General features: G+C 41.3%; 1 protein-coding gene across 1 annotated transcript in view; it reads right to left on the bottom strand.

Moving 5' to 3' along the window:
- LOC139563184 (ALK tyrosine kinase receptor-like) overlaps positions 1 to 23,693 on the bottom strand; it is an 819,033-nt gene that overhangs the window by 463,500 nt on the left and 331,840 nt on the right. Inside the window, exon 3 of the mRNA XM_071381520.1 lies at positions 7,721 to 7,876. Within this exon, the coding sequence (XP_071237621.1) occupies positions 7,721 to 7,876 (156 nt within the window). The remainder of the gene's footprint in view (positions 1 to 7,720; positions 7,877 to 23,693) is intronic.

A 23,693-nucleotide genomic window follows, 5' to 3' on the forward strand; every position in this document is an offset into this window, starting at 1 on the left:
TAGTTAACAACGACATCCTCCTCATGTAATTTATCCATGTAATATTACAATTGTACATTTCTGCGTTCGGCACAAGTCCTACCTTCAACTGTCTTTGAGAAACGTTGAGTTTGGAAGATTCGGAAACAGTTGGAATAGTAAGAGTCATGAATGTTTTTGCATGATTCTTCTGGAGTCTTGCAAGAGAGGCAAGTGTTACAATGATTTCAGGGCAGGCAGGTGCACATATAGGGCTCTACCTGTGCAGAGCACATGCCCCTTTGCCCTTTCAATCTCCAACGTGCCCTTTTTGGGGGGTTGCGAGTCAAAACGTTTGAAAACCATTGGTATACATGATAGTGGCAACACATGGAGTTGGGTTGGATATAGTAATGGTAGGCTACAGTATTTCTTACAATCTTCAAATTTGACTGGAATTGTGTTGATCATTGTTAAAACTTATTTTGGAAAGGGGGGCTGTATTGAGTAGCTTGGATGAATAAGGTGCCCAGAGTAAACTGCTTGTTACCCAGGCCCAGAAGCTATGATATGCATAGAAAACACTCAAAAGTTTCCAAAACTGTTAAAATAATGTCTGTGAGTATAACAGAACTCATATGGCAGGCGAAAACCTGAGACAAATCCAACCAGGAAGTGGGAAATCTGAGGTTTGTAGTTTCATTTCAGTGATTGCCTATCCAATATGCTGTGTCTATGGGGCCAGATTGCACTTCCCAAGGCTTCCAGCAGATGTCAACAGTCTTTAGAAAGTTGTTTGAGGCTTCTATTGTGGAAGGGGGTCAAATAAGAGCTGTTTCAACAAGTGGACTAAGCTGTGGCCAATTAGTTGTTTACTGCGCGGTCACGCGGGCGTGCCGTTCCTTCTTTTTCCTCTGTAATGAATACGCTATTGTCCGGTTGGAATATTTTTGAAGATTTATCATAAAAAGACCCTAAGGATTGATTGTAAACATCGTTTGACATGTTTCTACAAACTGTAATGGAACTCTTTTGACTTTTTGTCTGGATTTTGCCTTTGGAATAGTGAACTAAACGCTCAAACAAAACGGAAGTATTTGGACATAAATATGGATGTAATCGAACAAAACAAACATTTGTTGTGGAAGTGGGAGTCCTTGGAGTGCATTCCGACGAAGATCAGCAAAGGTAAGTGAAGATTTATAATGCTATTTCTGACTTTTGTTGACTCCACAATTTGGAGGGTAACTGTATGGCTTGCTTTTGTGGCTGAACGCTGTACTCAGATTATTGAATATTATGCTTTTGCCGTAAAGCTTTTTTGAAATCTGACACAGCGGTTGCATTAAGAACTAGTTTATCTTTAATTCTATGTAAAACATGTATCTTTCATCAAAGTTTATGATGAGTATTTCTGTTATTTGATGTGGCTCTCTGCAATTTCTCCGGATGTTTTGGAGGCATTTCTGAACATGGTGCCAATGTAACTGGGATTTTTGGATATAAATATGAACTTTATCGAACAAAACATACATGTATTGTGTAACATGAAGTCCTATGAGTGTCATCTGATGAAGATCATCAAAGGTTAGTGATATATTTTATCTATTATTCTGCTATTTGTGACTCCACTCTTTGGCTGGAAAAATTGCTGTGTTTTTCTGTGATTTGGCGGTGACCTAACATAATCGTTTCTGGTGCTATTGCTGTAAAGCCTTTATTACATCGGACACTGTGGTGGGATTAACAACAGGATTACCTTTAAAATGGTATAAAATATTGTATTTTTGAGGAATTTTAATTATGAGATTTCTGTTGTTTTGAATTTGGCGCCCTGCAATTTCACTCGCTGTTGACGAGGTGGGACGCTAGCATCCCAACGATCCCAGAGAGGTTAACTTGTTATGGATAGGGGGCAGCATTTTCACGTTTGGATGAAACGCGTGCCCAGAGTAAACTGCCAGCTCCTCAGACCCATTTGCTAATATATGCATAGTATTAGTAGATTTGGATAGAAAACACTCTGAAGTTTCTAAAACTGTTTGTATGATGTCTGTGAGTATAACAGAACTCATATGACAGGCAAAAACCTGAGAAGAAAATCCAACCAGGAAGTGGGAAATCTGAGGTTGGTATTTTTTCAACTCACTCCCTATTGAAGATACATTGGGATATGGGTAATGTTGCTTTAGAACCTTGTTTGATGCTTCTACTGTGAAGTGGGGCCGAATGAGAGGGGAATGAGTCAGAGGTCTGCCAGAATGCCTTGAGCTCGTGACGCTCGTTCACGTGAGAGCGAGCTCTGTTCCATTGCTTTTCTGAAGACAAAGGAATTCTCCGATTGGAAAATTATTGAAGATTTATGTTAAAAACATCCTAAAGATTGATTCTATACTTTGTTTGACATGTTTCTACAGCCTGTAATATGACTTTTCATCTGAACGTTTGCCTGGACCTGCCAGCTCGTCGTGAGTTTAGATTGTGTACTGAACGCGCGAACAACAAGGAGTAATTTGGACATAAATTATGGACTTTATGGAACAAATCAAACATTTATTGTGGAACTGGGATTCCTGGGAGTGCATTCTGACGAAGATCCTCAAAGGTAAGTGAATATATATAATGCTATTTCTGACTTATGTTGACTCCAACATGGCGGATATCTTCTTGGGTTGTGTTGGTCTCTGAGCTCCGAACTCAGATTATTGCATGGTTTGCTTTTTCCGTAAAGTTTTTTTTAAATCTGACACAGCGGGTTCATTAACCTCTACTTCATCACCATCCCTGATCCGGGAGCATCCTCATCAGTAAAAAGCTTACTAGCATAGCCTAGCATAGCGCCACAAGTAAATACTAGCATATAAATATCATGAAATCACAAGTCCAATACAGCAAATGAAAGATACACATCTTGTGAATCCAGCCATAATTTCCGATTTTTAAAATGTTTTACAGCGAAAACACTATGTATTTCTATTAGCTAACCACAATAGCAAAAGACTCAACCGCATATTTTCACAATTTTTTTACCGCATAGGTAGCTATCACAAAACCGACCAAATAGAGATATAATTAGTCACTAACCAAGAAACAACTTCATCAGATGACAGTCTTATAACATGTTATACAATAAATCTGTTTTGTTCGAAAATGTGCATATTTGAGGTATAAATCATAGTTTTACATTGCAGCTACAATCACAAATAGCACCGAAGCAGCAAGAATAATTACAGAGAGCAACGTGAAATACCTAAATACTCATCATAAAACATTTATGAAAAATACATGGTGTACAGCAAATGAAAGATAAACATCTTGTGAATCCAGCCAATATTTCAGATTTTTTAAGTGTTTTACAGCGAAAACACAATATAGCATTATATTAGCTTACCACAATAGTCAAACACACAACCGCATTTATTCACCGCATAGATAGCATTCGCAAAAACCAGCAAAAGATATAAAATTAATCACTAACCTTGACCAACTTCATCAGATGACAGTCTTATAACATCATGTTACACAATACACTTATGTTTTGTTCGAAAATGTGCATATTTTGAGCTGCAAACCGTGGTTATACGTTGTGAATGTAGCATCGATTCACCAAATTATCCGGAGATATTTTGGACAGTCACCTAATCTGACCAAAGACCTCATCATAAACTTTACTAAAAAATACATGTTGGACAGCAAATGAAAGATACACTAGTTCTTAATGCAATCGCCGTGTTAGATTTTTTAAAATAACTTTACCATAACAAACAGCTTACGTTATAGCGAGACAGCGCCCGCAAAAAGGAAGGAAAATAGGACTAAACATTTTCCACAGAAATATGAAATAACATCATAAATGGTTCTTACTTTTGCTGAGCTTCCATCAGAATCTTGTACAAGGAGTCCTTTGTCCAGAATAAATCGTTGTTTGGTTTTAGAATGTCCTCTTCTCCTGTCGAATTAGCAACCAAAGCTAGCCAAGTGGCGCGAAGATGTCCATCTTCACCTAACGCAGAGAACGGAAAACTCCCGATAAACGTTGAATAATCTGATAAAACTATATTGAAAAAACATACTTTACGATGATATTATCACATGTATCAAATAAAATCAAAGCCGGAGATATTAGCCGTCTATACCGAACGCTTTTCAGAAGCCAATGCTTATGTCCTTCCCGCGCCTTGGTAGACAAAGGAAATAGTGGTCACGTCATTCCAAGAGCTCTTGTTCGACCTCAGATCAAGCTAGACACACCATTCCACCTCCCACTGCCTGTTGACATCTAGTGGAAGGCGTATGAAGTGCATGTATATCCATAGATTTTAAACAATTGAATAGGAAGGCCCTGAAACAGAGCCTCGATTTCAGATTTTTCACTTCCTGTCAGGAAGTTTGCTGCAAAATGAGTTCTGTTTTACTCACAGATATAATTCAAACGGTTTTAGAAACTTGAGTGTTTTCTATCCAATAGTAATAATAATATGCATATTGTACGATCTAGAATAGAGTACGAGGCAGTTTAATTTGGGCACGATTTTTTACAAAGTGAAAACAGCGCCCCCATATTGACAAGAAGTTATTAAAGAGAAGTATATCTTTAAATCTGTGAATAACACTTGTATCTTTTATCATTGTTTATTATGAGTATTTCTGTGATTTGATGTGGCTCTGTGCAAATTCACGGGATGTTTTGGAGGCAAAGCCAAATGTAAACTGAGGTTTTTGGATATAAATATGAACTTGATCGAACAAAACATACTTGTATTGTGTAACATGTTGTCCCGGGAGTGTCATCTGATGAAGAATATCAAGGTTAGTGATTAATTTCATCAATATTTCTGCTTTTTGTGTCTCCTCTCTTTGGTTGGAAAATCGCTGTATGCTTTCTGTGACTAGTTGCTGACCTAACATAATGATATGTTCTGCTATTGCCGAAAAGCTTTTTTGAAATCGGACACTGTGGTTGGATTAACGAGAATTTTATCTTTAAAATGGTGTCTAATACTTGTATGTTTGAGAAAATTGAATTATGAGATTTCTGTTGATTGAATTTGGCGCCCTGCAATTTCATTGGCTGTTGGCGAGGGGTTCCGCTAGCGGAACGGGGTTCCAGTCCTAGACAGGTTAACAAAACCATTTTGAACTGGATCAAATGATGCATGTATTAAACACTTTACAAGTCAGATTGTGCTGCTTTCCTCTCTTCTTGTAATAACTGCTCAATGTGGCGTTGACCGCGGTTGCGGGAATTCTTTTTTGAGGTACCAAAATGTTTTATATAATTGCACGTCCCCAAAAGGCCTGCGCACGGCCCTGTTTCAGAGAGCATTAATAATTATGTTTCCTATCAGGTATAGGAGTTTACAAATTCTCATCTGAGCTTTGCGTAAATATTCAATGCCACGGTCAAGCGTGTCCCGAGACGACGAGATTCAATAGCTATGACGGTGCGTTATTCAAAGGATGATTCTTGTCCCCCAAGAATTAGCTACCTCATAGGTCTGCCACGTGATTCAATAGCAATGGCTGTTGGTTACTCAAAAGGGGACTTCTTAATCTTATTAAAACATGAGCTAGCTCCTAGGCCCACCGCATGTGGATGTGACTGTGTGCATTACTGTAAGGGTGCTTCTTACCCAAAAAAATCTGCTGCCTCATAGGCCTACCAAATGTTGATATGATTCAATAGCAATGACTGTTCGTTACTCAAATGGGGCTTCTTACCCCAAAATCATGAACTACCTCTTAGGCCAACCACATGTCGGGTTTTTATTTATTTTTGTACATTTTATTTAACTAGGCAAGTCAGTTAGAAACAAATTCTTAATTACAATTGATGGCCTAGGAACAGTGGATTAACTGCCTTGTTCAGGGGCAGAACGTCATTGACATTTCATGAAAATTAAATGAGTTGTGTCTGATTTTCTGGTCCACTGTGGCAAAACAAACTCAGAATGTATCTGCAGTTAAACATTTATGAGATACCATCTTTGATCAATTTGCCATTATGTTTGTCTGGACTGTTTTATGTGGGTTGTTTTTAGTTGCTATCATTACCTTGCAATTTCAAAGACTTTCCGGACACCCTCACACATTAGAAGGCAATTGTTGCGATTCAAAGTGGGAATGAGAGAGAGAGGTGTCTGGACTGTATTGAGATTTTTTTAGATTTTCCTTTGAAGTGCAGAAGTTGTGCCTCAAGAGCTTGTAATTCCCGGAACAAAGTGCCACCTGACTGACTGAGGAAGCTTTGTAGACCCCAATCCCCCACCACACACAGCTCTCTCTCTCTCTTTCACTCTCTCATTTCATCACTCAATTGCTTCTCTGAAACAGAAATGAATGCATCAATCCCTTACCCTCACCACACACACACCTCTCTCTCGTTCTCTCGCACCATCACTCCTATTTTTAATCTTTCTCTCTCATTCCATCACTATCCCTCCTTTTGAAATGGAAATACATGCTTAAACTTTCTAGACAAATGCTTTATGGATTAATGTGGACTCGGACGCAGTTGTTCTGCAGATGAACAGATGAAAAAACATAGAAGACAGAGTCATACAGGACCTACCCAGACATTGATTTATTTGACCATCCCACCGGCTCTCACTTTCTCTCTCTTTTTCTCGCTTTCGATTACGCATTTTAAATTCCTTCCTTTGTTTAGCCAACCCCCAACCACTTAATGTATTACCAAGAGCATTGGATCTAAACTCCCTGCTACCCGACAAGTTCCTTATCCACAATAAAAAATATGTCTCAACCCAGGTACTTGGGGGGGACACGATAACAATCATAAAAGCATGTAAGTAAATGTACAACTTCTAATCTCAACATCACTTCTGGAAATGGACTGAAAGAAGATGATTTCTCATTTTACAAACAACTCACTCATTCTTACCTCTCTTCAAAAGGGAGACTATTCAAGGTATCTCAATAACACTGAAATACACTGAGTAGATCAAATATTAGGAACACCTTCCTAATATTGAGTTGAGCATGAAAAACCTGCCAGCGTTTCAGTTCTTGACATAAACCGGAGTACCTACTGGCACCTACTACCATACCCCATTCAAAGGCCCTTAAATCTTTTGTCTTGCCAATTCACCCTCTGAATGGCACACATATACAATCCATGTTTCAATTGCCTTAAAGCTTAAAAATCCTTATTTAACCTCTCTCCTCCCCTTCATCTATACTGATTTTAAGTGGATTTAACAAGTGACATCAATAAGGGATCATAGCTTTCACCTGGATTCACCTGGTCAGTCTATGTCATGGAAATAGAAGGTGTTCTTAATGTTTTGTATACTCAATGTAGAGTCTAACTTTGATGCATGTCGTGTAGTATTCTACCTGAAGGTTTCCCCCAATTAAAAGCAAATCTTTTTAACTTTCAGCAGTGTATGGTTCTGCTTTTGTGTTCTCATAGTGTGAAATTATCTATTCACTTTTCTCCTGTAGCCCCACTGTTGTCAAATGTATTGGTTGAACCAAGGTTGTAGAAAAAACACAAATGCAGCTTTTCCAATTAGAGTTATTCCTGAACAAGCACATAGCATTTCTGAAAATAATCTTAGGTATGAGTGTTGGTTGTCACCCGTGTATGAAAGACAATGCCTCCAGTTAAGTCCTGCTGACTGAGGCTGCCGTAATATGGACACGGTACTCCTGTATAATTTAGAAATTACTGAATGAAAGATACAATTATGTAGAAGGTACTTCCCCGGCTCGGAGGGAATTGCGATACCTTTATTCATACCTTCCTCCCAGCCCTGTGGACTTCCTCCTTTCCTTTCCATCCTCTCGTTCCCCTCTTCCCAGGGGTTTTCCGCCACCACCACGCTCCACGTGAAATAAGGGTTATATTCGGGGTACGGGCGGTCACATGACTTCCTTTTTCCAGGGCACCCGATATCTAAAGGGAGAAGATATACAGTCAATATATGGCATGTAGCAACTATGGACAAACTATGTCATAAGCCATAAACACAATGGCTGCATCTCAAGTTTTTAGTGGCCTCCTTCCCCTTGCCTTTTCTTTCAAGAAATGATCTGAATAGACAGGATGACAGTAACATGGCTGGAGGCCCACTAATTGGGGAGAACGGGCTCGTGGTAATGATTTGAGCCGTCTTGATTATTTCCTGGTCTCATTCTTGATGGCATCAAAACTTTTAAAAACGATTAATAGGAGACCGAATGCAATCGGACCACCATTTAATTGGCCTCCATATAACACTTACCAGTGGTGTAAAGTACTTAAGTAAAAATACTTTAAAGTACCACAAAAGTAGTTTTTGGGGTATCTGTACTCTACTTTACAATTTATATTTTTTACAACCTTTACTTTTTCTCCATTACATTCCTAAAGACAATAATGTACTTTTTACTCCATATATTTTCCGTGACACCCAAAAGTACTCGTTACATTATGAATGCTTAACAGGAAAGGAAAATGATCTGATTCAGACATCCTTGGTCATCCCTACTGCCTCTGATCTGGCGGACTCACTAAACGCATATGCTACATTTGTAAATTATGTCGCAGTGTTGGACTGTGCCCTTGAGTACCCATAAAAAAAGTATATTTTTGCAATCACATACTTTTGATAGTCAAGTATATTTAAAACTGAATACTTTTAGACTTTACTCAAGTAGTATTTTACTGGGTGACTTTCACTTTTACTTATTGTTTTCTATTAATCTATTTTTACTTTCACTCAAGTATGACAAGTTGGTACTTTGTCCACCACTGACTCTTACAGAATTTCCCAGTGGACGGGGATATTGTAAATTTAATCAAAGCCTATTGAAAGGCAATTTGTTCTTAACTAAAACAAAATAATTCATAACTAACTTTTTTTCTGCACACCACAGATCCCACAGCAGATCCCCTTATTGTATGGGACACTTTTAAATGTACTTTTAGGGGCCATTAAACACAATACTTATCATTAAAACAAAGTAGTTTAGGTCAAATGAGATTAGACTAATAAAGGAAATAGAGGAAGTAACAGAGCAGGTAGATGGTAATGGAAACTGTACTAGAGGCACAAAATATGTTAGAGAAAAAACAAAAAGAATTGGAGGTACTTATTCAAGAACGATCAAGTGTAATTTATTTGATTAAAAAAGGAGAATTGGATGAAAAAAACTGAAAAATGCACTAGATTTTTCTTGAATCTTCAACATAGAAATGCAGGGCTTGATGTTATACCAGTAGTGGTACATCAGACCTTTTTTTATGTACTCAAACATCCATTATTAGCATGTTTTAATTACTTTTATAAAAGTGGTAGACTTTCGGGTACTCAACAAGAAGGTCTGATTTCATTACTACTGAAACATGACCCAGGTTGTAAGTATAAAAAAACTGGAGGGTCCTTACATTTCCATGTTGTTATGCGAAAATCGTGGCAAAATGCATGGCACATAGAATAAAAAAGGTTTTACCAGATATGGTTCATCCTGATCGGACAGGTTTTTTTACATGGACGATATATTGGAGATAATATGACAATTACTTGAAACAACTCTTGATTCAACAGTTAGAGTTTTCCAATTTAAATTATTATACAAAATTCTTGCCACCAACAGAATGCTATATACGTATATGGGGCATACAACAATCTCAGCTCTGTAGATTTTGCTGCGAAGAGACAGAATCACTAAATCATTTATTCTGGTATTGTCCCTATGTAGCTTGTTTCTGATCACAGGTTCAATAATGGTTAAAAAAATCACAACATTCACTTAAAATTAACCTTAGAAAAATTAGCCATAGTGAGTCAATAAATAATATAGTAATACTCGTAGGAAAGGTTTTCATCTTTAGCTCACAATCTGTGTATACTATACGATTAGAAAGGTAAAAATGTATGTTATGTGACTGCTGTATTTAAAGTACCATCTATGTAGAATGTGTACGCAAAATGTGTATGTAAAATGTATATTTTAAATGTATGTATATGCAGCAGAAAAGCTGTAAAAAAAAACTAAAATATATGTGTCCTCCAAAAATTTTTAAAATAATATATATTTATAATAAATGACTGTAGCGGAATTATTGGAATCGTAACAAATACGTTAAACACATTTTCAGGTGTTCAGGTTTCCAGGTGTTTGAGGCCATTCCATTTGCTCTGTTCCGTCCATTATTATAAGTCTTTCTCCCCACAGCAGCCTCCTGTGATTGACATGTACCCCATGTAGAAATGCAGAAGAGAAATGATGAGGATGAAAATTCTAAATGAGAGGCATGTTGTCTCTAAAAGAGAGCTTAACTGTAAGCCTATCTGTGACTGTTTATAATGAGCTGTGAGACTAGCAGGCTTTAAAAACGATTGTTGGAAAAGTGAACACAAAGACATCAGTTAACAGCTTCAGAAATAATTTAATTTGTAGCGCACATGGCAAGGTAATCCACAGGGGTTGAGATAAAATTGCTGTTTTCAAGGGGAGGTTAGCCTGTCACTATTGAGTTTTGAAACAATCCGTTGTTATTACAAAAATAAACCATTCAGAAAAGTATCACTCAGACAGATAATTGCACAGTGATGGTGCACACTCTCCTTCCTTCCTTCCTTCCTTCCTTCCTTCCTTCCTTCCTTCCTTCCTTCCTTCCTTCCTTCCTTCCTTCCTTCCTATATCCATATATTCATTGTTCACTACCGAGAGGATGGCCACCAGCAGAGAAACAGATGTTCCTGTGGCTTCGGTAACTGACAATCTGTCTTTGGGCGTGCTCTATGAGTTCCAGATGGATTCTCAACAAAAATCAAATATTCCTTTTGCCAACACAACTCTGCACCACCAGTCCCCTTCCAGAAAGGCCAGTTCCACCCTACACCATTGGGCCCCTTCCAGAGAGGCCAGCTCCACCCTACACCACCCGGCACCATCGGGTCCTTTGTAAAGTGGACAGCACCCCCCACCCCACTTCTCCCCATCCTAACAGGACAACACCCCAATCAGCAGAGACCAACAGTCCAGCAACACACCTATGCAGAATTGGCATGAAGAATAGAGCACCCTGCTGCAGCTGGGCTAAACCAGATAAGGAATCAGATGAACATAATCTGCTAAAAAAATCCATTAATTCCTTCTTTGTAATTATCAGAAATAGAATTATTGAAATACAACCTATAATGATTATGAATTCAGTTTGAGATAAGCTACCCAGGAAAGGGTTAAAGTTAGCTCATATAAATGTACTGAATGTAGCCTCAGAAAACAAGTTCATTAGATTAATAATTTGCTAATATTAGATCATTTGAATATATTTGTCACGTTCCTGACCTGTTTTCTGTTGTTTTGTATGTGTGTGATGGTCAGGGCGTGAGTTTTGGGTGGGCAGTCTATGTTTGCTGTTTCTATGTTGGTTTTGGGTTGCCTGGTATGGCTCTTAATTAGAGGCAGGTGTTTTGCGTTTTCCTCTAATTGAGAGTCATATTAAGGTAGGTTGTTCTCACTGTTTGTTTGTGGGTGATTGTCTCCTGTGTCAGTGTCTGTATGTTACGCCACACGGGACTGTTCCGGTTTTTGTTAGTTCGTTCGTTTTATGTAGTCTGTTTTCCTGGTTCATGCGTTCTTCACGTTGTATGTAAGTTCGTGTCCAGGTCTGTCTACATTCGTTTATTTGTTTTGTAATTATTCAAGTGTTTGTCGTGTTTTTCCGTTTTGTCTATTAAATCAATATGTATTCACAACCCGCTGCATTTTGGTCAAATCCCTGCTACTCCTCTTCGGAGAAGGAGGAAGCCCGTTACAATATTACCCATTTCTGAGACTCACTTAGACAGCACTTTGATGATACAGCAGTAGGAATACAAGGAAATATCTATAGAAAAGTCAGGAATGTCTACGGGGGAGATGTTGCTGTATATATTCAGAGCCAGATTCCTGTAAAACTCAGACAAAAGCTAGTGACATGAAGTAGACGTGCTGTGGTTGCAGGTTCATCTGCCTCATCTGAAGCCTCTTCTTTTAGGGTGCTGCTATCGAAAGCATCTGGAGAATTTGTGTGAGGTTAGATAAGGTCTAATGATGCAAACAGAGAACTATTTTCTTGCTGATCTGATCATTGACTGGTTATCATTTAGTTGTCCTCTCAAGAGGAAGCGTCTAACTGTGACTAATGCCTGTAACGAGAGTGTATACCAATAGTATTAGATCTGTGACATCCACATGTATTGATCATATCTTCACCCATGCTGCAGTGCTGGCTCCAAAACAATATCAGTTCCTATTCTTATTGGTGACCATAACATTGTGGCAATAAAAATGAAAGCCAAAGAAACAAAAAAAAAAAAAAAATTATAAAAAAAAGTTATTTATAAGAGATCATACAAAATGTTTTCTCTGGACTCTTTTGTTGAAGATGTAAATCACATACAGTACCAGTCAAAAGTTTGGACACAAGGGTGTTTATTTATTTGTACTATTTTATACATTGTAGAATAATAGTGAAGACATCAAAACTATGAAACAACACACATGGAATCATTTAGTAACCAAAAAAGACACATACATTTAATATTTTAGATTCTTCAAAGTAGTCACCCTTTGCCTTGATGACAGCTTTGCACACTCTTGGCATTCTCTCAACCAGCTTCATGAGGAATGCTTTTCCAAAGGTCTTGAAGGTGTTCACATATATGCTGAGCACTTGTTGGCTGCTTTTCGTTCACTCTGTGGTCCAACTCATCCCAAACCATCTCAATTGGGTTGAGGTCAGGTGATTGTGGATGACAGGTCATCTGATGCAGCACCATCACTCTCCTTCTTGGTCAAATAGCCCTTACACAGCCTGGATTGTGTGTTTGGGGTAATTGTCTTGTTGAAAAACAAAGGATAGTCCTCCTAAGCGCAAACCAGATGGGATGGCGTATCGCTGCAGAATGCTGTGGTAACCATGCTGGATAAGTGTGCCTTGAATTCTAAATAAATCACAGACAGTGTCACCAGCAAAGCACCACCACACCATGTCCTCCATGCGTCACAGTGGGAACAAAGATCACCTGTTCACATACTTTGTGTCTCAGAAAGACACAGCGGTTGGAACCAAAAATCTCAAATTTCTGATGTCCACCAGTCTAATGTCCATTGTTCATGTTCCTTGGCCCAAGCAGGTATCTCCTTCTTATTGGTGTCCTTTAGTAGTGGTTTCTTTGCAGCAATTCAACCATGGAGGCCTGATCAATATTTTATCAATATTTATAAAGCCCTTTTTACATCAGCCGATGTCACAAAGTGCTATACAGAAACCCAGCCTAAAACCCCAAACAGCAAGCAATGCAGATGTAGAAGCACAGTGGCTGGGAAAAACTCCCTAGAAAGGCAGGAACCTAGGAAGAAACCAGGCTCTGAGGGGTGGCCAGTCCTTTTCCGGCTGTGACGTTGTTGGCCAAGATGTTCAAAAGTTCATAGATGACTAGCAGGGTCAAATAATAATAATCACAGTGGTTGTAGAGGGTGCAACAGGTCAGCACCTCAGGAGCAAATGTGACTCGGCACCTGGATTCGGTCTTATGTAGCAACATTTTAATTTCTGTTTTTTACATTGGATAAAAGTAGACTCAGAACTACAACATGGTATATCATACACTGCATTTGAGGAGACAATGGAAAAGTATTTCTGCTTTGAAAGTTGATCAACTTGTAAACTCACTTTTGAGAAAACTGTCTATCAATGTATTGGTACTACTATTGGAGAGCCCTTCTTTGTCTATACCCATTCAGCATTGTTCACAGCCTCTTAAGCCTTAGCCCCACCCAGCTCTTTAAGGGTTGATCTGACCGTTCTGTACTAACTTGCCAGCTACTTCCAGACATTTACATTTACATTTAAGTCATTTAGCAGACGCTCTTATCCAGAGCGACTTACAAATTGGTGCATTCACCTTATGATATCCAGTGGAACAACCACTTTACAATAGTGCATCTAACTCTTTTAAGGGGGGGGGGGTTAGAAGGATTACTTTATCCTATCCTAGGTATTCCTTAAAGAGGTGGGGTTTCAGGTGTCTCCGGAAGGTGGTGATTGACTCCGCTGACCTGGCGTCGTGAGGGAGACACACACAGTTACTTAGCGAGCCAGCCAACTAACGTTAGCTAGCTAGCCAACATTACACTTTAACTTGAAATGAAAATACTTTGTCAAAATTAGAGTGGAGTCTTTTGTTAAGACATGTAGCTATCTAGCTAAACAATGGACCATAATCACAACTCTAGACACAGACATCTAAGAGAGAGAGAACATCTCACTGAACATTACTCGCTCTAGCAGAGCTGGTTAGGCTGTTATGCTATCCAGAGTGTTGGTGACAGCAACTGTGTTGTCAGATTGTCCCTTCGTAAATGCAGAGCGCACACTGGATGTTCTGCCCAATAAGTAGGTTTGTGTCAAAAACTCTGACCTCACAACGACAGTCAAGCACGCAAGCTAACTGGCTAACATTGGCTAGCTACTTCCAGAAACATAATGAGAGAGCACCCCACTCAGTCTGACCATTTTACTCACGCTAGCAGAGCTGGTTAGGCAGTTATGTTATCCAAAGTGTTGGTGACTAACTGTGCTGTTGGCAACAATTGAATTACAGTTTGTTGCTGACGTCTACTGACACCGGACATATTCAACGGGTGTTGAGCGGTCAAAAATGAATCAGTTATTCTGCACTCTGCCACACTAAGACGAGTATTTTGTTAAGAAATGTAGCTAGCTAGGTAAACAATCAATCCCAACGCATGGCGTAGCGTTACTTAGCGAGCCAGCCAACTAACGTTAGCTAGCTAGCCAACATTACACTTTAACTTGAAATGAAAATACTTTGTCAAAATTAGAGTGGAGTCTTTTGTTAAGACATGTAGCTATCTAGCTAAACAATGGACCATAATCACAACTCTAGAAATGTGTAATATCTGAAAATGTAGCTAGCTAGACTATCTTACCAGTATACATCATGGTTGGATGCGTCTCCTGTCTGATGCCATGCATGGTTGCCCTTAGTTTGAGGATTTAGTCCAGACTGGTGTTTTCTCCATCTCTTTAGCTGTCATACTCAAATTTCACTGATTTCAAAACTCGGTCCTCCAGAAACTAGCGAGCCAGTCAGCTAACAGTAACACTTTAACTTGATATTAGGTTTATGCAGTTTTACTACGCGAAACATTTAAAAAAGCAGCGTTCGACACGTTTACCTAAACATACTGACCAGCTCCAATAGACAGTTGTGTGCAATGTGGTAGACGAATCTAAACTCTTCTCTCGGTATGTCCAGCCCACTCATTATCTCAGCCAATCATGGCTAGTGGTAAGGTTGCTCACTTTTTCTGTGGCTAAAACAACTAGGCCCATAATTTAACAATTCTATTCGTATTTACAGATGGCATGAAAGTTCACATGTCTGAGAAGGCATTTCTGCCAAAAAACGCATTTTCAATAAAAAATATTTTTCATGTTCAAACAGCTCTCCTGTGAAGTCGTGACTTGCGACATACGCATAGTTTCCTGAATCGGGTCACAAATGTCAGTTGGCTTTTGATAGCCGATCATTCAGAGTTAGGGACAGCAGGTGCGGTAGAGAGAGAGTCAAAAACAGCAGGTCCGGGACAAGGTAGCAAGTCCAGTGAACAGGTCAGGGTTCCATATCCGCAGGCAGAACAGTTGAAACTGGAGCAGCAGGTGGACTGGGGACAGCAAGGAGTCATCAGACCAGGTAGTCCTGGGCTGTAATCTGAGGTGCAGTCAACTCTAATGAACTGTTTCACACAGTCTCCTCTGAACAGTTGATGTTGAGATGTGTCTGTTACTTGAACTCTGTGAAGCATTTATTTGGACTGCAATCTGAGGTGCAGTCAAATCTAATGAATGTATCCTCTGTTGCAGAGGTAACTCTTGGTCTTCCTTTCCTGTGGCAGCCCTCATGAGAGCCAGTTTCATAATAGCGCTTGAAGGTTTTTGCGACTGCACTTGAAGAAACTTTCAAAGTTCTTGAAATTCTCCGGATTGCTTGATCTTCATGCCTTATAGTAATGATGGACTATCGTTTCTCTTTTCTTTTTTGAGTTGTTTTTGCCATAATATGGACTTGGTATTTTACCAAATAGGGCTATCTTCTGTATACCCACCCCTAGTGTCACAACACAACTGATTGGCTCAAACGCATATTCCACAAATTAACTTTTAACAAGTCACACCTTGAAATGCATTCCAGGTGACTACCTCATATTTTATTTTTTTATTTCACCTTTATTTAACCAGGTAGGCTAGTTGAGAACAAGTTCTCATTTGCAACTGCGACCTGGCCAAGATAAAGCATAGCAGTGTGAACAGACAACAACACAGAGTTACACATGGAGTAAACAATAAACAAGTCAATAACATGGTAGAAAAAAAGAGAATCTATATACAATGTGTGCAAAAGGCATGAGGAGGTAGGCAATAAATCAAATAATTACAATTTAGCAGATTAACACTGGAGTGATAAATCGTCAGATGATCATGTGCAAGTAGAGATACTGGTGTGCAAAAGAGCAGAAAAGTAAATAAATAAAAGCAGTATGGGGGGGTGAGGTAGGTAAATTGGGTGGGCTATATACCGATGGACTATGTACAGCTGCAGCGATCGGTTAGCTGCTCGGATAGCAGATGTTTAAAGTTGTTGAGGGAGATAAAAGTCTCCAACTTCAGAGATTTTTGCAATTCGTTCCAGTCGCAGGCAGCAGAGAACTGGAAGGAAAGGCGTCCAAATGAGGTTTTGGCTTTAGGGATGATCAGTGAGATACACCTGCTGGAGCGCGTGCTACGGGTGGGTGTAGCCATCGTGACCAGTGAACTGAGATAAGGCGGCACTTTACCTAGCATAGCCTTGTAGATGACCTGGAGCCAGTGGGTCTGACGACGAACATGTAGCGAGGGCCAGCCGACTAGGGCATACAGGTCGCAGTGGTGGGTCGTATAAGGTGCTTTAGTAACAAAACGGATGGCACTGTGATAAACTGCATCCAGTTTGCTGAGTAGAGTATTGGAAGCTATTTTGTAGATGACATCGCCGAAGTCGAGGATCGGTAGGATAGTCAGTTTTACTAGGGTAAGTTTGGCGGGGTGAGTGAAGGAGGCTTTGTTGCGAAATAGAAAGCCAATTCTTGATTTGATTTTGGATTGGAGATGTTTGATATGAGTCTGGAAGGAGAGTTTGCAGTCTAGCCAGACACCTAGGTACTTATAGATGTCCACATATTCTAGGTCGGAACCGTCCAGGGTGGTGATGCTAGTCGGGCGTGCGGGTGCGAGCAGCGAACGGTTGAAAAGCATGCATTTGGTTTTACTAGCGTTTAAGAGCAGTTGGAGGCCACGGAAGGAGTGTTGTATGGCATTGAAGCTCGTTTGGAGGTTAGATAGCACAGTGTCCAAGGAAGGGCCAGAAGTATACAGAATGGTGTCGTCTGCGTAGAGGTGGATCAGGGAATCACCCGCAGCAAGAGCAACATCATTGATATATACAGAGAAAAGAGTCGGCCCGAGAATTGAACCCTGTGGTACCCCCATAGAGACTGCCAGAGGACCGGACAACATGCCCTCCGATTTGACACACTGAACTCTGTCTGCAAAGTAGTTGGTGAACCAGGCAAGGCAGTCATTAGAAAAACCGAGGCTACTGAGTCTGCCGATAAGAATATGGTGATTGACAGAGTCGAAAGCCTTGGCCAGGTCGATGAAGACGGCTGCACAGTACTGTCTTTTATCGATGCCGGTTATGATATCGTTTAGTACCTTGAGCGTGGCTGAGGTGCACCCGTGACCGGCTCGGAAACCGGATTGCACAGCGGAGAAGGTACGGTGGGATTCGAGATGGTCAGTGATCTGTTTGTTGACTTGGCTTTCGAAGACCTTAGGTAGGCAGGGCAGGATGGATATAGGTCTGTAACAGTTTGGGTCCAGGGTGTCTCCCCCTTTGAAGTGGGGGATGACCGCGGCAGCTTTCCAATCCTTGGGGATCTCAGATGATACGAAGGAGAGGTTGAACAGGCTGTGAATAGGGGGTGCGACAATGGCGGCGGACAGTTTCAGAAATAGGGGGTCCAGATTGTCAAGCCCAGCTGATTTGTATGGGTCCAGGTTTTCCAGCTCTTTCAGAACATCTGCTATCTGGATTTGGGTAAAGGAGAAGCTGGGGAGGCTTGGGCGAGTAGCAGCGGGGGGGGCGGGGCTGTTGGCCAAGGTTGGAGTCGCCAGGAGGAAGGCATGGCCAGCCATTGAGAAATGCTTGTTGAAGTTTTCGATTATCACGGATTTATCGGTGGTGACCGTGTTACCTAGCCTCAGTGCAGTGGGCAGCTGGGAGGAGGTGCTCTTGTTCTCCATGGACTTTACAGTATCCCAGAACTTTTTGGAGTTAGAGCTTCAGGATGCAAATTTCTGCTTGAAAAAGCTGGCCTTTGCTTTCCTGACTGACTGCGTGTATTGGTTCCTGACTTCCCTGAACAGTTGCATATCGCGGGGGCTCTTCGATGCTATTGCAGTTCGCCACAGGTTGTTTTTGTGCTGGTCGAGGGCAGTCAGGTCTGGAGTGAACCAAGGGCTATATCTGTTCTTAGTTCTGCATTTTTTGAATGGAGCATTCTTGTCTAATATGGTGAGGAAGTAACTTTTAAAGAATGACCAGGCATCCTCAACTGACGGGATTACATTTACATTTAAGTCATTTAGCAGACGCTCTTATCCAGAGCGACTTACAAATTGGTGCATTCACCTTATGATATCCAGTGGAACAACCACTTTACAATAGTGCATCTAACTCTTTTAAGGGGGGGGGGGGGTTAGAAGGATTACTTTATCCTATCCTAGGTATTCCTTAAAGAGGTGGGGTTTCAGGTGTCTCCGGAAGGTGGTGATTGACTCCGCTGACCTGGCGTCGTGAGGGAGTTTGTTCCACCATTGGGGTGCCAGAGCAGCGAACAGTTTTGACTGGGCTGAGCGGGAACTGTACTTCCTCAGAGGTAGGGAGGCGAGCAGGCCAGAGGTGGATGAACGCAGTGCCCTTGTTTGGGTGTAGGGCCTGATCAGAGCCTGAAGGTACGGAGGTGCCGTTCCCCTCACAGCTCCGTAGGCAAGCACCATGGTCTTGTAGCGGATGCGAGCTTCAACTGGAAGCCAGTGGAGAGAGCGGAGGAGCGGGGTGACGTGAGAGAACTTGGGAAAGTTGAACACCAGACGGGCTGCGGCGTTCTGGATGAGTTGTAGGGGTTTAATGGCACAGGCAGGGAGCCCAGCCAACAGCGAGTTGCAGTAATCCAGACGGGAGATGACAAGTGCCTGGATTAGGACCTGCGCCGCTTCCTGCGTGAGGCAGGGTCGTACTCTGCGAATGTTGTAGAGCATGAACCTACAGGAACGGGTCACCGCCTTGATGTTAGTTGAGAACGACAGGGTGTTGTCCAGGATCACGCCAAGGTTCTTAGCACTCTGGGAGGAGGACACAATGGAGTTGTCAACCGTGATGGCGAGTTTATTGAACGGGCAGTCCTTCCCCGGGAGGAAGAGCAGCTCCGTCTTGCCGAGGTTCAGCTTGAGGTGGTGATCCGTCATCCACACTGATATGTCTGCCAGACATGCAGAGATGCGATTCACCACCTGGTTATCAGAGGGGGGAAAGGAGAAGATTAATTGTGTGTCGTCTGCATAGCAATGATAGGAGAGACCATGTGAGGATATGACAGAGCCAAGTGACTTGGTGTATAGCGAGAATAGGAGAGGGCCTAGAACAGAGCCCTGGGGGACACCAGTGGTGAGAGCACGTGGTGCGGAGACAGATTCTCGCCACGCCACCTGGTAGGAGCGACCTGTCAGATAGGACGCAATCCAAGGGTGGGCCGCGCCGGAGATGCCCAGCTCGGAGAGGGTGGAGAGGAGGATCTGATGGTTCACAGTATCAAAGGCAGCCGATAGGTCTAGAAGGATGAGAGCAGAGGATGAGGGATGAGGTCAATATCCTTCCAGGCTACCCGGGCCAGGTCGATTAGAAAGGCCTGCTCGCAGAAGTGTTTTAGGGAGCGTTTAACAGTGATGAGGGGTGGTCGTTTGACCGCGGACCCGTAGCGGATACAGGCAATGAGGCAGTGATCGCTGAGATCTTGATTGAAGACAGCAGAGGTGTATTTGGAGGGCAAGTTGGTCAGGATAATGTCTATTAGGGTGCCCATGTTTACGGATTTAGGTTTGTACCTGGTGGGTTCCTTGATGATTTGTGTGAGATTGAGGGCATCTAGCTTAGATTGTAGGACTGCCGGGGTGTTAAGCATATCCCAGTTTAGGTCACCTAACAGAACAAACTCTGAAGCTAGATGGGGAGCGATCAATTCACAGATGGTGTCCAGGGCACAGCTGGGAGCTGAGGGGGGTCGGTAGCAGGCGGCAACAGTGAGAGACTTATTTCTGGAGAGATTAATTTTTAAAATTAGAAGTTCGAACTGTTTGGGCATAGACCTGGAAAGTATGACAGAACTTTGCAGGCTATCTCTGCAGTAGATTGCAACTCCTCCCCCTTTGGCAGTTCTATCTTGACGGAAAGTGTTATAGTTGGGTATGGAAATCTCAGAATTTTTGGTGGCCTTCCTAAGCCAGGATTCAGACACGGCAAGGACATCAGGGTTGGCAGAGTGTGCTAAAGCGGTGAGTAAGACAAACTTAGGGAGGAGGCTTCTGATGTTGACATGCATGAGGCCAAGGCTTTTTCGATCACAGAAGTCAACAAATGAGGGTGCCTGGGGACATGCAGGGCCTGGGTTTACCTCCACATCACCCGAGGAACAGAGGAGTAGTAGGATGAGGGTGCGGCTAAAGGCTATCAAAACTGGTCGCCTAGAGCGTTGGGGACAAGGAATAAAAGGAGCAGATTTATGGCCGTGGTAGAATAGATTCTGGGCATAATGTGCAGACAGGGGTATGGTGGGGCACGGGTACAGCGGAGGCAAGCCCAGGCACTGGGTGATGATAAGAGAGGTTGTATCTCTGGACATGCTGGTCTCAATGGGTGAGGTCACCGCATGTGTGGGAGGTGGGACAAAGGAGGTATCAGAGGTATGGAGAGTGGAACTACGGGGTCCATTGCAAACCAAAACAATGATAACTAGCCTGAACAACAGTATACAAGGCATATTGATATTTGAGAAAGACATACAGTAAGGCATAAAGTGATTGCAGGTCTTGATTGGGAGAGCTAGCTAAAACAACAGGTGAGATAACAGCAGCTAGTCAGCTAACACAGCAACAGCAGGTAAAAATGGCGACGACTAGGCAGAGAGGGTCGGATTAACTACACACAGAGCCTGAGTTAAAACACAGAGAAAACACAAATAAACAGAATGGAGTACCGTGAATTAATGGACAGTCCGGCAAGGCATCAGCTATGTAGCCAAGTGATCATAGTGTCCAGGGGGCAGCCGTAGATGGAGCAGGGGAGCCGCCACTAAGCTAGCACGCGGTGTTTAAAGTTAGTAGCCCGGGGGGGTGGTCTGCTCAGACGGAGGGGGTCTGCTCAGATGGAGGCCGATTGAGGGCACAGCGGATGGGGTATACGTCTGCAGACCAGACGTGGTCGTGTTGACAGAGAATCCAACGGATGGCGATGGCGAAGGAGAGGTTGTGATTGTAGAATTGTGTTTGCTAACTGATGCTAGCTTCGTGGCAGTGGCGTTAGCTGCAAGCTAGCTGTGAGGATCAGAAGTAGTGGCTCAGGGATTACGGCAGGAATCCGGCGTTGTTGTCGAGAGACAGTCCGATGCTGGTAAATTGGTGAGTAATATCCAGGCTAATAACAGGGCTGGTGTCTGTGCAGAAGGTAAAAGCTGCTAGCAGCAGCTAAAAATGGCTAAGTAGCTTGTAGCTGATTAGCTGGTTAGCTACTGGGGGTTCTTGAATGTGTTCCAAAGTTAAAAAATAATAGCGATTCCGTATCACATTGGGTGAGGTAGGTTACCGGAAGGTATAATCGAGTTAAAAATCGAAAAGAGATAGATTTTTTTTTTAAATATATACAAGAAATACGAAAAAAATACAAATGTACACGAGAGGACTGAACAAACACGTCTACACTGCTACGCCATCTTGGACCATAAAGCTGGTTGAGAGAATGCCAAGAGTATGCAAAGCGGTCATCAAGGCAAAGGGTGGCTAATTTGAAGAATCTAAAATAGATTTGATTAACACTTTTTTGGTTACTATATGATTCCATATGTGTAATTTCATAATTTTGATGTCTTCACTATTATTATACACTTGAATGAGTAGGTGTGTCCAAACTTCTGACTGGTATAACTATTTCTTTTTTCATTCTGTTTAGGCATTTATCTTTGGCCAAATTAAGTTCCAACTGTAATGTTGTGTTTGCCACAATACAATATATTTACCGGTAGGTCTACTATAGTGCTACTTGCACTCAAACCATTAAAATAAAGAGTGAGATGATAAATTGAATTTAATGACGCAATATAAGAATATTTTCGTATTTTCCCTATAAACAATGTCTGGCTTACTTTTGATATTACTGTAATAAAGTTAAGAAACTTTTGTGATGGTTTGGTGTGGTATGGCTATTATTAGGCTAAGTTACTGAAGGCCTATGAAGGCAGTATGCGCCAGCACTCCGACAGCTGAACTTGAGGTGAGGGAGAATATTTAAGGCCTACCAGATTTACTCCTTTAATCTAACAATATAATTATTATCTTTTATAAAAAAATATTCTGATAGAAAATGTAAGAATTAGCCTTCTGTACACCTATATCTGTAAAGCAGATTGTCAGATTAGCCTAAGAAAAGATAAATGCATGTCGGTGTGGGGAACATGGCCCCGGCATATCTTTCTCTCGGTCTCGCTAATATTATACTGTGTACGCCGATACCTATTTGCATGCAAAGTCCTGATGCATTTAACACTCAAGTCTCAGCTGAACCATGAGGTGGACAATTATTGTTTTAGGAAAGTAAAAACCAATAAAACAATAGGCTATGAAGTTTTAAATATGCTACACATCCAAACACAACATCGTTTTTTGTAATTTGCTATAGGCATATTTTAAGGGCACTTAACTGTGGATCACATGGCCAATATTGCTTGTTTATTGATGGCACTGGAGGTGCCTGGTCTAAGGTTATTTTTTACGCTCGGATCTGAACCACTCATTGAGCTAACTCTAGTTACCATTGGATCATGAAACTACTTCTTAACTTCCTTCATACCAAATCAAATCAAATCAAATCAAATTTTATTAGTCACATACACATGGTTAGCAGATGTTAATGCGAGTGTAGCGAAATGCTTGTGCTTCTAGTTCCGACAATGCAGTAATAACCAACAAGTAATCTAACCTAACAATTCCACAACTACTACCTTATACACACACACAAGTGTAAAGGGATAAAGAATATGTACATAAAGATATATGAATGAGTGGTGGTACAGAACGGCATGGCAAGATGCAGTAGATGGTATAGAGTACGGTATATACATATGAGATGAGTACTGTAGGGTATGTAAACATAAAGTGGCATAGTTTAAAGTGGCTAGTGGTACATGTATTACATAAAGATGGCAAGATGCAGTAGATGATATAGAGTACAGTATATACATATGAGATGGGTAATGTAGGGTATGTAAACATTATATTAAGTGGCGTTGTTTAAGGTGGCTAGTGGTACATTTTTACATAATTTCCATCAATTCCCATTTTTAAA

Source organism: Salvelinus alpinus, chromosome 33 (genome assembly GCF_045679555.1).
Source record: "Salvelinus alpinus chromosome 33, SLU_Salpinus.1, whole genome shotgun sequence".
Lineage (NCBI taxonomy): Eukaryota > Metazoa > Chordata > Actinopteri > Salmoniformes > Salmonidae > Salvelinus > Salvelinus alpinus.